The 13,584-nt window shown below is 47.3% G+C and overlaps 1 protein-coding gene across 4 annotated transcripts in view; it reads left to right on the plus strand.

The window, feature by feature from the left end:
* Window positions 1–90: 90 nt before the first annotated feature.
* LOC127563285 (NADH-cytochrome b5 reductase-like) overlaps window positions 91–13,584 on the plus strand; it is a 40,278-nt gene continuing 26,784 nt past the window's right edge. For 2 of the 4 annotated variants that reach the window (XM_051999634.1, XM_051999633.1), the window contains exons 1-4: window positions 212–2,122; window positions 9,187–9,397; window positions 12,024–12,172; window positions 13,152–13,239. In XM_051999634.1, coding sequence (XP_051855594.1) covers window positions 9,200–9,397; window positions 12,024–12,172; window positions 13,152–13,239 — 435 coding nt within the window. In that variant the 5' untranslated portion in view covers window positions 212–2,122; window positions 9,187–9,199. The other 2 variants (XM_051999632.1, XM_051999631.1) reach the window with 2 other exon arrangements.

The raw sequence follows: 13,584 nt of genomic DNA on the forward strand, positions 1-13,584 counted from the left end.
GAGGCAGGCTGCGCGCGCAGCCGAGGCGGGCCGGGGCGGAGCCTCGGGTCGCCGAGAAGCGGCTGCGGCGGCCAATCACCGCTAACCCAGCTCTCCTTCCTCCCTCCCCATCCTAGACTCGAGCCGGTAAGGGAGCGTCGGCGAAGTACTGCCCAGGCCCCGAAGGGGCGGAGCCCGGCAGAGCGGCCCGGAACGGAGGTGAGTGGGGGCGTGCTTCGGCGCCAGACGGCAGTGGGTTGTACGAGAGGACCCCCGGGTGGGCCAGATTGGCTGGCGGGGACTAGCGGGCTGAGCAGTGAGGATGGTTCCCGCTGGAGAGTCCGAGCGGAGAGCTCCCCGGGGGACCCCCCACCCCCTCCGAAGCGCAGCCTTCCAGCCAAGCAGCAAGGGCTGAAAGGTGGACCCCAGGGGCCATCTAAGCCAACTCCCTCATCTCACAGAAGGGGAAACTGAGTCCCGGAGTCGTGGGGCGGCTCTCAGCCTCCAGCCCAGGGAGGGCCATTCGGGCCGACTCCCAAAGTGCCCCTGGATTCTGGGCTCGGTGCCCATCCCCCTCACTTTACAGGGGAGGAGACTGAGGCTCGTGCGCTCCTCAGGCCGCCGCTGCGGGTCAGACTCCGGAATGGTCCCCAGCACGGGGCCCTGGGGCGTCCTCTGAGGGTGGCTGCACGGGCAGCGAGAGGCCGCTTGGCTAGTTGATGTTCCGGCCATAGGACAACACAGTTAGAGGGATTTGGGACTGGTTTAATCCAGAGGAGTCGGGAATGAGCCCTGGAGACCTCTGCTTGGTCCTGCCCTCCAGATTCACAAGAGACCCTAGGGATCATCCGGGCCAGCGCTTCTTAAACGCTTTCCGCTCCCGAGCCCTTTTGGCCAAGACATTTTTCCATAAAATGGGCGGACAAATCGAACGTTAACTAATAATAAATCATAGTTTTGGGACCCCTACATTGAGACCCATGTGGAGTCTTAAGAATCTTTGACCCAGTCTCTCCCTCCATTTGACAAGTAATGAAACTGAGGCTGGGGGTTTGTTTCTTCGGAAGGAGGGCTTTGCTCTCCTGAGGTTGCCTGCCCCATCTCCAGTTCATTTTTATACACTTTTGATCCAACCAAACCCTACTAATGAGCCCCCCCACTCCCAACCTGCCAGCTTCCTCCTCCATTCCCTTAAGCAGCTCATTTCCAGCGCCTAAAATGTACTCTCCCCTCACGCCTGCCTTTCAGACTCCTTTAGGACTCAGGTCCGGTTCTCCCTGCCCTCAGAAGCCTTCTCGGTTGCCCCAATGCCGGGACAAAATATTTCTCCCTTTGTTAGAATCCTAGTGTTAACTCAATGTAATTGATACAAGGCTTGTGTTCACACCTCTACTCATTGGAGTTCACACATTTGGGAGACTTCAGGGTTTAGTATGAGATATCCAAATTCCCACCTCCCTTGAACCTCTTAGGGCCAGAGAGCACTATGGGAAAAAACCCATAACCCCTCTCTCTGATATATAAGAAGAAAGCAGAGGCCCAATTAGAGAGAGATTCATTCCATTTTCCACTTGGCTGGCTGGTGGCAGAAGAGAGTTCAGCTGAATTTAGATTGAGAGGGAGCGTCAAGTGAGTTCAGCCAGAAGCCCTCTCTGAGTGAGGAGTTTTACTTCGGAACATTGACTGGGGTCAGAGAGGAGACTCTGGGAGATTGAGAGCCAGAAGCCTCTCTCAAAGGCAAGACAGATTCACCTTTGTGCTGGCTGGAGGCTGAAGGACAAACCTTTGGAGACATTCGGAGGGAGCTCTTGGAACCAAGCAGAGAGAGAGGCCTCTAAGCTAACCGGGCTATATTGGAGCAATAAAACATCTGAACTTTTATCATCTGGCTGCATTTGGGATAATTATTGATCTGAACTGATATTAAGGCTGCCTCCAGAAAACCTCCCCGAGAAACCTGCTTTCTCCCAGAGAGAACCATCTCATTATATTATTTTAAAGAAGAACAAGAACTCCAACATCCCTTCTCTAACATTCTTAGAACTCTTCGCTGGATTTTTCCTTTTTCTCCATCATATGTAGCCTTCTTTCCATTCTCATGTACCGTTCTAACCAACTTCTTCCTGACTCCTCCCCATTGAAGGTAAGCCCTCTGAGACCAAGCTCTTAAGTTATGTTTTACTTTTATCTCCCCAGCACTGATAGAGGAAGTCATAAATATAATTTGTTGAACTGACCTAAGGGAGGCAGGGTCCAGCCAACTGGAACATAGTTATTGGTGTGAACCTGATACGTACCGTTAGTGGTGTGAACCTGACATGTACAATTACTGGTGTGGACCTGACACGGACAGTTACTGGTGTGAACCTGACATCTACAGTTACTGGTGTGAACTACAGTTACTGGTGTGAACTACAGTTACTGGTGTGAACATGACACAGACAGTTACTGGTGTGAACTACAGTTACTGGTATGAACCTGACACGGACAGTTACTGGTGTGAACCTGACATCTACAGTAACTGGTGTGAACTACAGTTACTGGTATGAACCTGACACAGACAGTTACTGGTGTGACAGTCAATTACTGACACAATGTTGCTACGAGGAAGCTGTCAGAACGTTATTCTGATGAACCTGATAGAATGTTTCCTCAGTGAACTCATTGGAGAAGTCTGAATAAAGTGCCCAGGAAGGTTGAAGGGGCAGCTTGTGAATCAACCCTGGGTATCAGGGAGGGCTTCTTGGAGAAGGTGGCATTTGAGTTTAATCAAGGCATCAGCATTTTCTAAGCAGCCACTGGCCAGCAGGCATTGTGCTAAGTGCTGAGAGTCAAAGACAAAAGTGAAATAGCTCCTGCCCTCAAGGAACTTTCCTTCTCCCAGGTGAGACAACAGGAACAGATTGAGTGTATAAAACATATGAGGAACTTTTTATTGGCTGGGGGAAAGTACCATTAACTGGGATGGTCAGGAAGAGTCTTCACACAAAAGATGGGTCCTGAACTGACAGGGAGGATTTTAAGAAGTAGAGGTGAAGGGGGCACAGGGGAGGGTGGGAGGAAGAATTCCAGGCATAAGAAACAGTTTTTACAAAGACTCAGAGATAGAGCTGGAGTGTGGGAGGGACAGAGGGCCATGCTTTAGCAGGGATCCTCAAACTATGGCCCGCAGGCCAGATGCAGCAGCTGAGGACGATTATCCCCCTCCCCCAGGGCTATGAAGTTTCTTTATTTAAAGGCCCACCAAACAAAGTTTTTGTTTTTACTCTAGTCCGGCCCTCCAACAGTCTGAGGGACAGTGAACTGGCCCCTATTTAAAAAGTTTGAGGACCCCTGCTTTAAAGGATGTGAATGGAAAGAATGAATAATAACTATAAATGCCAAGTAAAGGAGTTTATATTTGATTCTAAGGCAGCTAGGTAGCACAATGAATAGATCACTGGGCATGGAGTCAGGAAGACCTGAGTTCAAATTCAACCTCAGACACTTAATAGTTTTGTGAGTCTAGACAATTCACTTTACCCTTTGTGCCTTAGTTTTCCCCTTTGGTCCTGGACAGAATGATTCTCTTCTCTACACTCCTTAGCATTTTTTTCCTTCTCCAGTTCATTTTATCATTTTTATTTCCATTTTCCCCAGGTACCTGAAAAATGACATTTTTAAAATTTATATATGTACTTTTTTTTTTTTTTTTTTTTTTTTTTTTGGCTAAGGCAATTAGGGTAAAGTGACTTGCTCAGAGTCATACAACTATCTGAGGCCGGAATTGAACTCGAGTCCTTCTAACTTCAGGGCTGGTACTTTATCCACTGCACCACCTGGCTGCCCCTACATGTACATTTTTAATTTAAAACCTATTTCCTTCTGAATCATATTGGGAGAGAAAAATCAGAACAAAAGGGTAAACCATGAGAGAGAAGGAAAAAAATCAAAGAAACAGGAAAAAAGTGAACATAACATGTATTGATTTACATTCAGCCTCCATAGTTCTCTCTCTCTGGATGTAGATGGCATTTTCTACCCGCCGTTCATTGGGATTGCTTTGGATTACTGTTATGGTAGATGATCACTCAATCTTGCTGTTTCTGTGTTTAATGTTTTCCTGGTTCTACTTGTTTGCTCTATAACTTCATATAAATCTTTCCAGACCGTTCTAAAATCAATCTGCTCATTCTTTTTCATGGAACAATAATATTCCATTATTTTCACGTGCCATAACTTTTTCAGCCATTACTCAATTGGTGGGGATCTATACAATTTCTAATTTTTTGCCACCACAAAAAGAACTGTTACAAACATTTTTGTATATCTAAGTCTTTTCCCTCTTCTTTGATCTTTCTGAGGTACAGACCCAATAGAGACACTGCTGGGTCAAAGGGTATGAACAGTTCTGTATCCCTTTGGGCATAGTTCCAGATTGCTCTCCAGAATGGCTGGATCTGTTCACAACTCCACCAACAATGCATTAGTGTCCCAGTTTTCCCCCATCCCCTCCAACGTTTATCATTATCTTTTCCTGTCTCTTAGTCATTCTGAGAGGTGTGAGGTGGTACCTCAGAGTTGTACTAATTCATTTTTAATCAAACCCTCTGGCTCTCGGTGATCTGTCCCTTCTCTCCTAAGGACTTACAGATCTTCCCTTTAGTATTCTTGCTAGAATTTTACCAGGGATCAACAGGCCTGTAGTTTTCCTTTGGAAAATTAAAATGTCTGCCCTTCTTGGGTCCTCAGCAGCTACTCTTCATCTTTCTGATCACTTCCTACTGTGGGTGCCTTGGGCTGGGGAGAAGCCTGCTTTCCGCTTCCCTTGGCTCAGGACTCTAATGAAGACGGGAGAAGCAGAGGAAACCATGACATTTATCCCAAGAGCACAAAATCAGGGGCACCAAATTGGCAGATTTGGAGTCAGACAGATCTGGACCTTCTTCCTGCTTCTTCCAGTGTCCCCGTCCTCTCTGGTCTCACTTTGCACATCTCTGATGGGAACAAGAACACCTGCACATCCCACTCTAGTCGAGAGAGATAATGGATGTAAAGGGGGCTTCAGAAACTTCAGGCACAACATAAATGGGACGTTTGCACTCGCTTTTCCAAATGGCTTCACCTTGAGGAGCCCTTCTTCCTGCGGTGTTTTCAGTTCTGTGAATAGCACAGATTGTCCCTTCAAAGAACAGCATTTGGGGAAGAGATGAGGCACCAAGGCTATGGCTTTATTTGATGCTAAGCTTCATATTCTTAGACTCCACCAATATTTGAGATGTCACCCACAGGGCTAGTTGTAGGCCAGTATCCCTCACCGACCTCGGCAGCGCTCCTAATGTCTGCTCTTTGCCCCGAGTTAGAACGCTGACGAGGCCGTTGTAGCCCCTGCTCTCAGCCTTAGAGAAAGACTTTAAAAATCAGGGGAGTGATGATGAGCCAGCTTCCCCTACAAGACTGCAGTTTCCAGAGACTTTCTCTCTTCCTGCCTTAGACTAGCATCCTCTGGCCATGGGTCTCTTCCGAAGAATTCTGGAACCCACACAGGAAGTCCATCAGAAAGGTAGCCAGTCTAGAGCTCAACATTCTCTCTGACATATTTCCCTCTATCCATAGCAGAAAGCTCTGGGCTGCCCCTTCCCTCTCTTACTTGGGAGGGAGCCAGATTATATTTCTCTTTAATGTAGTTGGGGGTCTACACAAAGGAGGAAATTAAGACCTACAGAGATCAAATAAAATGGCTTCCCCAAGGAAGTAAGACTCAGAGGCAGAATTTTTAACACAATTTCTCGTATTCCGGAGTTAGTATTCTTCCCATTGTACAACCCTGTCTCTCAAGGGGCCTATGACCTGGAGAGGCTACAGTCCTTCACACTCCTAACACCGTCCCTCCTCTCCTTAGTTGCTGCTGTTTGTATTTAGTCCCAATATAGGGCTGTATTTTTTTGTCTTTTAGAATTCCTCTCCAGTTCCCAAGAACTGCTCACATAGGAGAAAAATGGGGCTAACAGGACTGTCTCTGAGCACAAAGTTAAAACCAAGTCATCTTCACTCTGGCAAATTGCAGTGAAATTAATAATTAAAGTCTATAAAATTATAATAGCAATAATAATATAATAATAACCATCTCTGACCTGTTACAGCATCTTTTGGGTCATTTATCCATCCATCCATTTGTCCATCATGGGGTCCTAGATTCAGGGACTCTCAGAGAAATAGCCAGGACTTGTTTACCAACAGTTGAATTACAGAACAAGATGGCAGCCCTCGGGATAACTAAAAGGAAGTCCCACAGGTTGGGAAAGGTTAGGTGGCTTAGGGAATGGTTGAAAAAATGATTTGGCCAAGGGGGGTGAATGATCCTTAAGTGTCTAAGAGAATCAGAGAACCTCCAAGTCCAGAGGAAACCTCACAGAGCATTTAGTCCAGTCTCCAATCATGGGCCTCCCTTATAAGAGATCAGCCATTTTTATAAGACTGCTTTATCTTTGATCTGGATCTTTGATTTCATTCTTATAAGGACCTCCCAATAGGGAAATCCCTTCTGCCTACGGAGATCTGTTATTATTCTGTGACATCCAGTCTTAAAAAGTGATTTGATGTATAGAAGATCTGCACATGTTTAATCTATATTAAATTACTTGCTGAGTAGGAGAGGGAGGAAGAAAAATTTGGAACACGAGATTTTAAAAGGGTGAATGTTGAAAACTATCTTTTCGTGTATTTTGAAAATAAAAAGCTATTTTAAAAAAATTATTTGGGGCCCTGACTGAAATGTTAAGTGATTTTTCCTGAGTCATGTGTCAGGAGCAGAACTTGAACCCATCAGCCTGATTCTGATGCCTGGACACTATCCACTGGGCCACACTATCTTTTAGATTGTAAAGACTCTCCTCACTGAGCCCCAACCTCCTGACTTTTTAGCTCAGAGGGCTGAAAAAGGAAGATTAAGGAGAGAAAATTTGAGGAGACTTTTGGAAGTAGGACTAAGGAGGAGGCGGTTCATGTATTCCCATCGAGTCTGGATTGCCGGCATTTATAAAGCTTTGGGACAAGCATTCCCAGATCCCCCTGCTGCTCTGCTTGAAGCAGCCCGGGGGGAGCCCATACTTCTGATTTTTGATTTGCATTCAGGATATTAATGGCAAGTCTGGGTTTGCAGGTGCAGTGATTAGTCCCAGGATCCTTCTACATAAATGCTGGACTTCATATGTAAATACTCAGGAATCCAGATTAATCCCAAACTTCCTTCCCCATTGAGGAAGCTCAGAATAAATCATAAGTCATGCTTCAAGCCACTTAACTCTTTCCTCACTGTGCCCTCCCAGGCCCTGCAGTCAGGCCTGGTTGCTGATAGCTGCCTCTGACCTCTTACAGTATCTTTTGGGTCATCCATCCATTTGTCTGTCCATTTTGTCCATCATGGGATCCTGGATTTAGAGTGGGGAAGTATCTGAGGTCATTTAACCCACCCTCCTCATTTTAGAGATGAAGAAACTGAGACTAATGGCCACTGAAAATCTATCATTCACATGCCTTTCTCAGAGTTACAGAAGCAGAGAGTTGGAAAGGAGCGTAGAGGCCTCTGGTCCAAGCCATAGGTAAAATGACATTCCCAAGGTGTGGACATCCGGCCTCGGCTCAGAGACTTGGCTCTTGACCTCCAGTGGGGGCCTCTTCCCCTGGATCAGCTCTCATTGTTAGGACCTTTGTCCTGACATGGAGTAGTCTTCTGAAATCTTTGACCCAGAGGCTTTCTGAGCTGGAAGAGACCTAGAAAATCAGCTGTACCAAGCCTTTCATTTGGGGGACAAGGAAAACAAAGGTTCAAAGGAAGTAATAGTTGACCAACATCACACAGCTAGTCACTGGTGGAGTCAAGACTTGAATATAGCTTCTTCTGATTCATCTCTGACTGTTTTCTTCTTGTTGTTTAATCTATTAGTCATGTCCAACTCTTTGTGACCCCATTTGGGGTTTTCTTGGCAAAGATACTAGAGTAGTTACTGGGCTCATACCCCAAAGAGATACTAAAGAAGGGAAAGGGACCTGTATGTGCCAAAATGTTTGTGGCGGCCCTGTTTATAGTGGCTAGAAACTGGAAATTGAATGGATGCCCATCCATTGGAGAATGGCTGGGTAAATTGTGGTATATGAATGTTATGGAATATTATTGCTCTGTAAGGAATGACCAGCAGGATGAATACAGAGAGGCTTGGAGAGACCTACATGGACTGATGCTGAGTGAAATGAGCAGAACCAGGAGATCATTATACACTTCAACAACGATATTGTATGAGGACATATTTTGATGGAAGTGGATTTCTATGACAAAGAGACCTAACTGAGTTTCAATTGATAAATGATGGACAGAAGCAGCTACACACAGAGAAGGAACACTGGGAAACGAATGTGAACTATTTGCATTTTTGTTTTTCTTCCCGGGTTATTTTTACCTTCTGAATCCAATTCTCCCTGTGCAACAAGAAAACTGTTCGGTTCTGCACACATATATTGTATCTAGGATATACTGCAACATAGCTAACATATATAGGACTGCTTGCCATCTAGGGGAGGGGGTGGAGGGAGGGAGGGGAAAAATCGGAACAGAAATGAGTGCAAGGGATAATGCTGTAAAAAAATTACCCTGGCATGGATTCTGTCAATATAAAGTTATTATAAAATAAAATAAAAATAAAAAAAAGATATTAGAGTAGTTTGTATTTCCTTCTCTGGCTTGTTTTACAGATGAGGAAACTGAGGAAACAGAGTGAGGTGACTTGCTCAGGGTCACAGAGCTAATAAATGGCTGAGGAAGGATTTGAACTCAGATTCTCCTTTCTCCAGGGCTGATGCTTTATCCACCGCATGATCTCCAATTATTTTCATTTCAACCCAATCCAATATAATTCAACCTGTGTTTATTAAGCACCTGCTAAGTTCTCAATTGTATACAAACATATATGTGTATATATAGTTAGTGTCTAATAAATAAATAGATATAGCTAAATTTAGACATATATATAGTTGGTGCTTAATAAATAAATACATATAGATAGATAGATATAGACATATATAGTTGGTGCCTAATAAACATTTGTTGAGTTGAATTGAGCAGGACATTTTGCTTAGGATCCTGGCCGAACTTTTCTTGGCCTATCATTGGGAGCCCCCTATTCTAAGCCAGATGCTGTCCTAACTTCCTTCTCTTTTTCCCGTCCTGAGCAGGTACTGTCTGCTGATGATGGAGGAAGAGGAGGAGGAAGAGGATGATGAAGAAAGCTGGCTTCGACTCCGACCCACTGAACCTTTGCCTTCTCAATGCTGCGGCTGTGGCTGCAAACCCTGCATATTTGACATCTATTATCAGGAGCTGGATCGGTGGGAAAAAGCCCGGGCCAAGAAGGATAAAAGTCTCCTGTGGAGAAAGAAGGAGGAGGTAGGAGTTTCCTGAGGATTATCTTCTGGAGCAGTCTGCCTCCCTCAGGATTGGGGACAGATGGGAGCGACGGGTTCGGGACTCAGGGCCCTCATCTGTAAAGGGGGTGGCTTGCCAGATTCTTCCCTGAGTCACCTCCGGCTCCGGGTTTGAGGAGTGTGCAGGCTGTCCCTTTCCCCTGCCCCAATCCTTCCAGGCCACGCTTTGGTACCATCTCCTCCTGGGACCTTTCCTTGGTTCCTCCAGACCATAATCAACTAATCCCTTTCTAACTGTAATGACAGAAACAGCCATTTCTCGTTAGAAACCGAGCTGAGATTCCGCCCCAGATTCCTGGTATATTTAGAAAAGTTTATTTTTTAAAATTTAGCAATAATTCTAACAAAGGTCTGAATGCATGAGGCGATTCACCGCGTTTCGTAATACTTGTTGCTTTAGGCTTCCGGCAAGGAGACCCAGTCACAAGGAGGTTTTTAATTCCCTGTGTATGGTAACTAATTCATCTTTCATATAAATCATCTTCATATAAATATCTGTGTATTTATATATACATGGGTAATTTTCAACATTCCCCATTACAAAACCTTGTAGTCTAATTTTTCCCTCCTTTCCCCATCCCCTAGATAGAAGTGATCCAATATATGTTAAATATGTGCAATTCTTCTATACATATTTCCACATTTATCCTGCTGCACAAGAGAAATCAGATCAAAAAGGGAAAAAAAAAAAGGGAGAGAAAGAAAAAACAAGCAAGCAAACAACAACAAAAAGCAAAAATACTATGTTGTGGCCCACATTCAGTTCCCACTGAGAGAGAGCAGTTTTGATGGAACGATAGGGCTAGAAGACACACTAGAGGCCTTAGGAGCAAATGAAAAGAAAAGAAAAGAACGCACTGGTTGTAGATGGCTTTCTCAAGAAATTCAGCCTTAGAAAAGGAAGAGAGATAGTGAACAATGGCTGATAGAGGTGGTGGACAGCTAGGAGGCGCTATGGTGCACAGAGCGCTGGGCTTGGAGTCAAGAATAGTCGTCTTCCTAAGTTGAAATCGAGCTTCAGACGCTCACAAGCTGCAAGATCCTGGGCGAGTCACTTCACCCCATTTGTCTCAGTTTCCTCATCTGCAAACTGAGCTGGAAAACAAAATGGCTGATCAGTACCTTTGCCGAGAAAACCTCAAATAGATTTTCAGTCATACACAACTGAAATGGCTGAAAAACAAAAACAGACAAGTTTTTTTAAGGTGGGGAGACATGGACATGTTTGTAGGCAGAAGGAAGGAGGAGACAGTGGAGAGAGTGAAGGTATAGGATCAGATGTGCAGGGAGGAAAGCAGGGCCTCCTCCAGTGAGACAAGGGTGAGCGAGGGGACGGGAATGGTGTGAGCAATGGGAGCCCTCAGAAAAAGACCTCAATTTTTTATTTTTTTTTTACTTGAACTGATAAACTATTCTTTTTTTACATTTTTTTTATAGCTTTTTATTTACAAGTTCTATGCATGGGTAATTTTACAGCATTGACAATTGCCAAGCCTTTTGTTCCAATTAAGACCTCAACTTTTTAGATGAATATGGGGTAAGGAGAGGATGGAGCAGGAGGGTGCTATGGAGAGTTGAGAATAGAAGGGCTAGAAAAGCTTCTGAGAGGAGATAGTCATTAGTAATAATCGCTAACATTTATGGAGCATTTACTCTGTGCCCTGTACCCTCACAACAACCCTGGGAGAGAGAAGCTTTTATCACTCCCCATTTTACAGATGGGGACACTGAGGCAAACAGAATTATGTGATGGTCACATAACTAATAAATATCTGAGGTCAGTTTGACCTCCGATCCTCCTGACTCCAGGCCCAGAGCTCTGTCCACTCCCCCCAGCAGGGTAGGGAGCACCTGGATTGCAGCAAGGGACCATTGGAGATCACCTGGTGTGATGTGTCCCGTGCTCAGACGGCTCAGTTCTTCTCCAGCTCTGCCCAGTAACCCAGGAGCAAAGGGTCCCACGGTGGGCGCGCTCCTGGCAAACGGGCGTGACCGACAAAGGGCAGAACGAGGCGGTCGGGCGCGTGGACGAGGGCATGGTTTGGGCTCAGTTGGTTTGCTGAGGGGGCGGGACGTGGGGGGGGGTAAACATTTCTCATAATCTCCCTCTATGAAACCCTCCTGCATGTGTGTCTGTGACTATATAAGCGCATACACATGGGTCTCCACATATAGCCACACGTGGCCCCTGGGCCGTGTTGGAGAAATACACACTTACGTGGAATAGCCTCGGATGCAGAGCCGGCGCGGGGGGTTAAGCCGTGCGTGTGTCGGTGCCTGCACACTTACATGTTGGCAGTTTGTGTGAAATGGGGAAGGAACATGCAGAGACGTGGCCTCGCGCACGCGTGCGTTCGTGCCCACGGGGCAGTGCATGGATTTGTGCGCGTGTGCAAGTGTCCCGTGAATGCACAGGTGGGTATAGACACACATGCACACACACATGCACGCACACACGCACACGGTCCTTCAGGGGAATCCAAACGCCATGAGGCGGTAGCCCTGGGACTCAGCCCAGTGCCTAGCATGCAGCAGGCGCTTAATCGTTGCATGTAATTCAGCTCATTGACAGCCCTTTCTGGTTGCAGCCTTGTCTCTCAGAGCTGAGCCAGGAAACCTTCGAGGCCTTCCGCATCAGCGCCATGGAGCAGCTGACGGATGACACCTGCCAGGTCCGCTTCGAGCTGCCCGAGAGCAGGCGGCTGGGGCTGAGCCCGGGACAGCATCTCATCTTACAGTAAGAAGCCACCCTCCCAAGCCAAGGCCATTCCCCCTCACCAGCCAAGGCCACCCTCCCCAGCCAAGGCCATTCCCCCTCCCCAGCCAAGGCCCCCCACCCCCGAGCCCAGGCCGCCCCCTCCCCAGCCAAGGCCATTCCCCCTCACCAGCCAAGGCCATTCCCCCTCACCAGCCAAGGCCACCCTCCCCAGCCAAGGCCATTCCCCCTCACCAGCCAAGGCCCCCCACCCCCGAGCCAAGGCTGCCCCCTCCCGAGCTGGCTCTGGCTGAGGCAGACGTGCCCCTTCCCTTCCCGCAGCCTCCGCTGAAAGAGCCCAAACTTCCCCTTGGCCAGAGCACTTCCTGGCTTTGCCTGCGCTTCTCACTGGCCTGGGGGAAAAGAGAGACACAAGTTGAGGGGGGGAAAAGTGGCAAAAAACTAATTATGGCCTAAAGCACAGAGAGCAGGCAAGAGAAGGGAGGAGAAACTGATCCCCGTGATAGAGCCCGCCCATCCGTCACCTCATGTGATCCTACCCTGAAAGATAGGTTCCCATTTTAACAGATGAGGAAACTGAGCCCACAGAGGTTAAGTGACGTGCCCAGAGCCATACAGTTAATAAAGTGACTGAAGCAGGATTGGAACTCAGTCTCCTGGGCCATCCAGTTATGAAATGGAGGAAGCGGGGTGAGACTAGAGGCCCGGGAGAACCTTTCAGTGATCCTGGGAACTAGAATTGGAGTCCAGGTTTTCTGCTTTTCTAATTCAAGTAAAATCAAGTCAGCGAGCACTTATTAAGCTCCTACTGTGTGCTGAGCACAATGTTAAGTACTAGCACTGTTTCTTTGTTACCCCTAAAAAAGGGGTTTCTCCGGTTTGCTGTTTCCACACTTTTAAAGCGTGGGTGCTCTGAGGGCATCCCCAGTCAAGCGGAGAGAGCCGGGGAGACGCTTGCGGTCTGGGTCCGCTCCATCAGCTCCCGCTCTCTCTTTCCTAGGGGGACCGTGAATGGCTTGGAAGTCCAGAGAGCCTATACGCCGATCAGCTGTGGGAACGCGGAGGGCTATTTTGAAGTTTTAATTAAGGTGAGCTTAATTGCTGGGCAGCGTCTCTCCCCCTGTTCCCGGCCTTGAGGGGCGGCTCAGTTCTGCTGACGTGGCTCGGCGGGGAGGTCATGGACCCCAGCTGGGGGGGGGGATGGACCCCCTTCTCCTCCAGGGAGCTCCTGGCAAAGGGCTCAGAGGTAGCCACTTTTATGGAAGGCCGAGCAAAGCCGGGGCCGTGAAGACGTCAGCTCGTTTCTCTAATTGAGAGAGCGCCCTGGTGGCCGGGGCTGAGGCGGCAGCCAGAAATGCCAGCCTGGCACAGCTGGGGAGGCCGGGGGAATGTGGGCTCCGGGACCGAAAGCTGAGGGGCCCCAGAACCTCTTT

The sequence above is a fragment of the Antechinus flavipes genome, chromosome 4 (genome assembly GCF_016432865.1).
Source record: "Antechinus flavipes isolate AdamAnt ecotype Samford, QLD, Australia chromosome 4, AdamAnt_v2, whole genome shotgun sequence".
In the NCBI taxonomy this organism is placed as follows: Eukaryota; Metazoa; Chordata; class Mammalia; order Dasyuromorphia; family Dasyuridae; genus Antechinus; species Antechinus flavipes.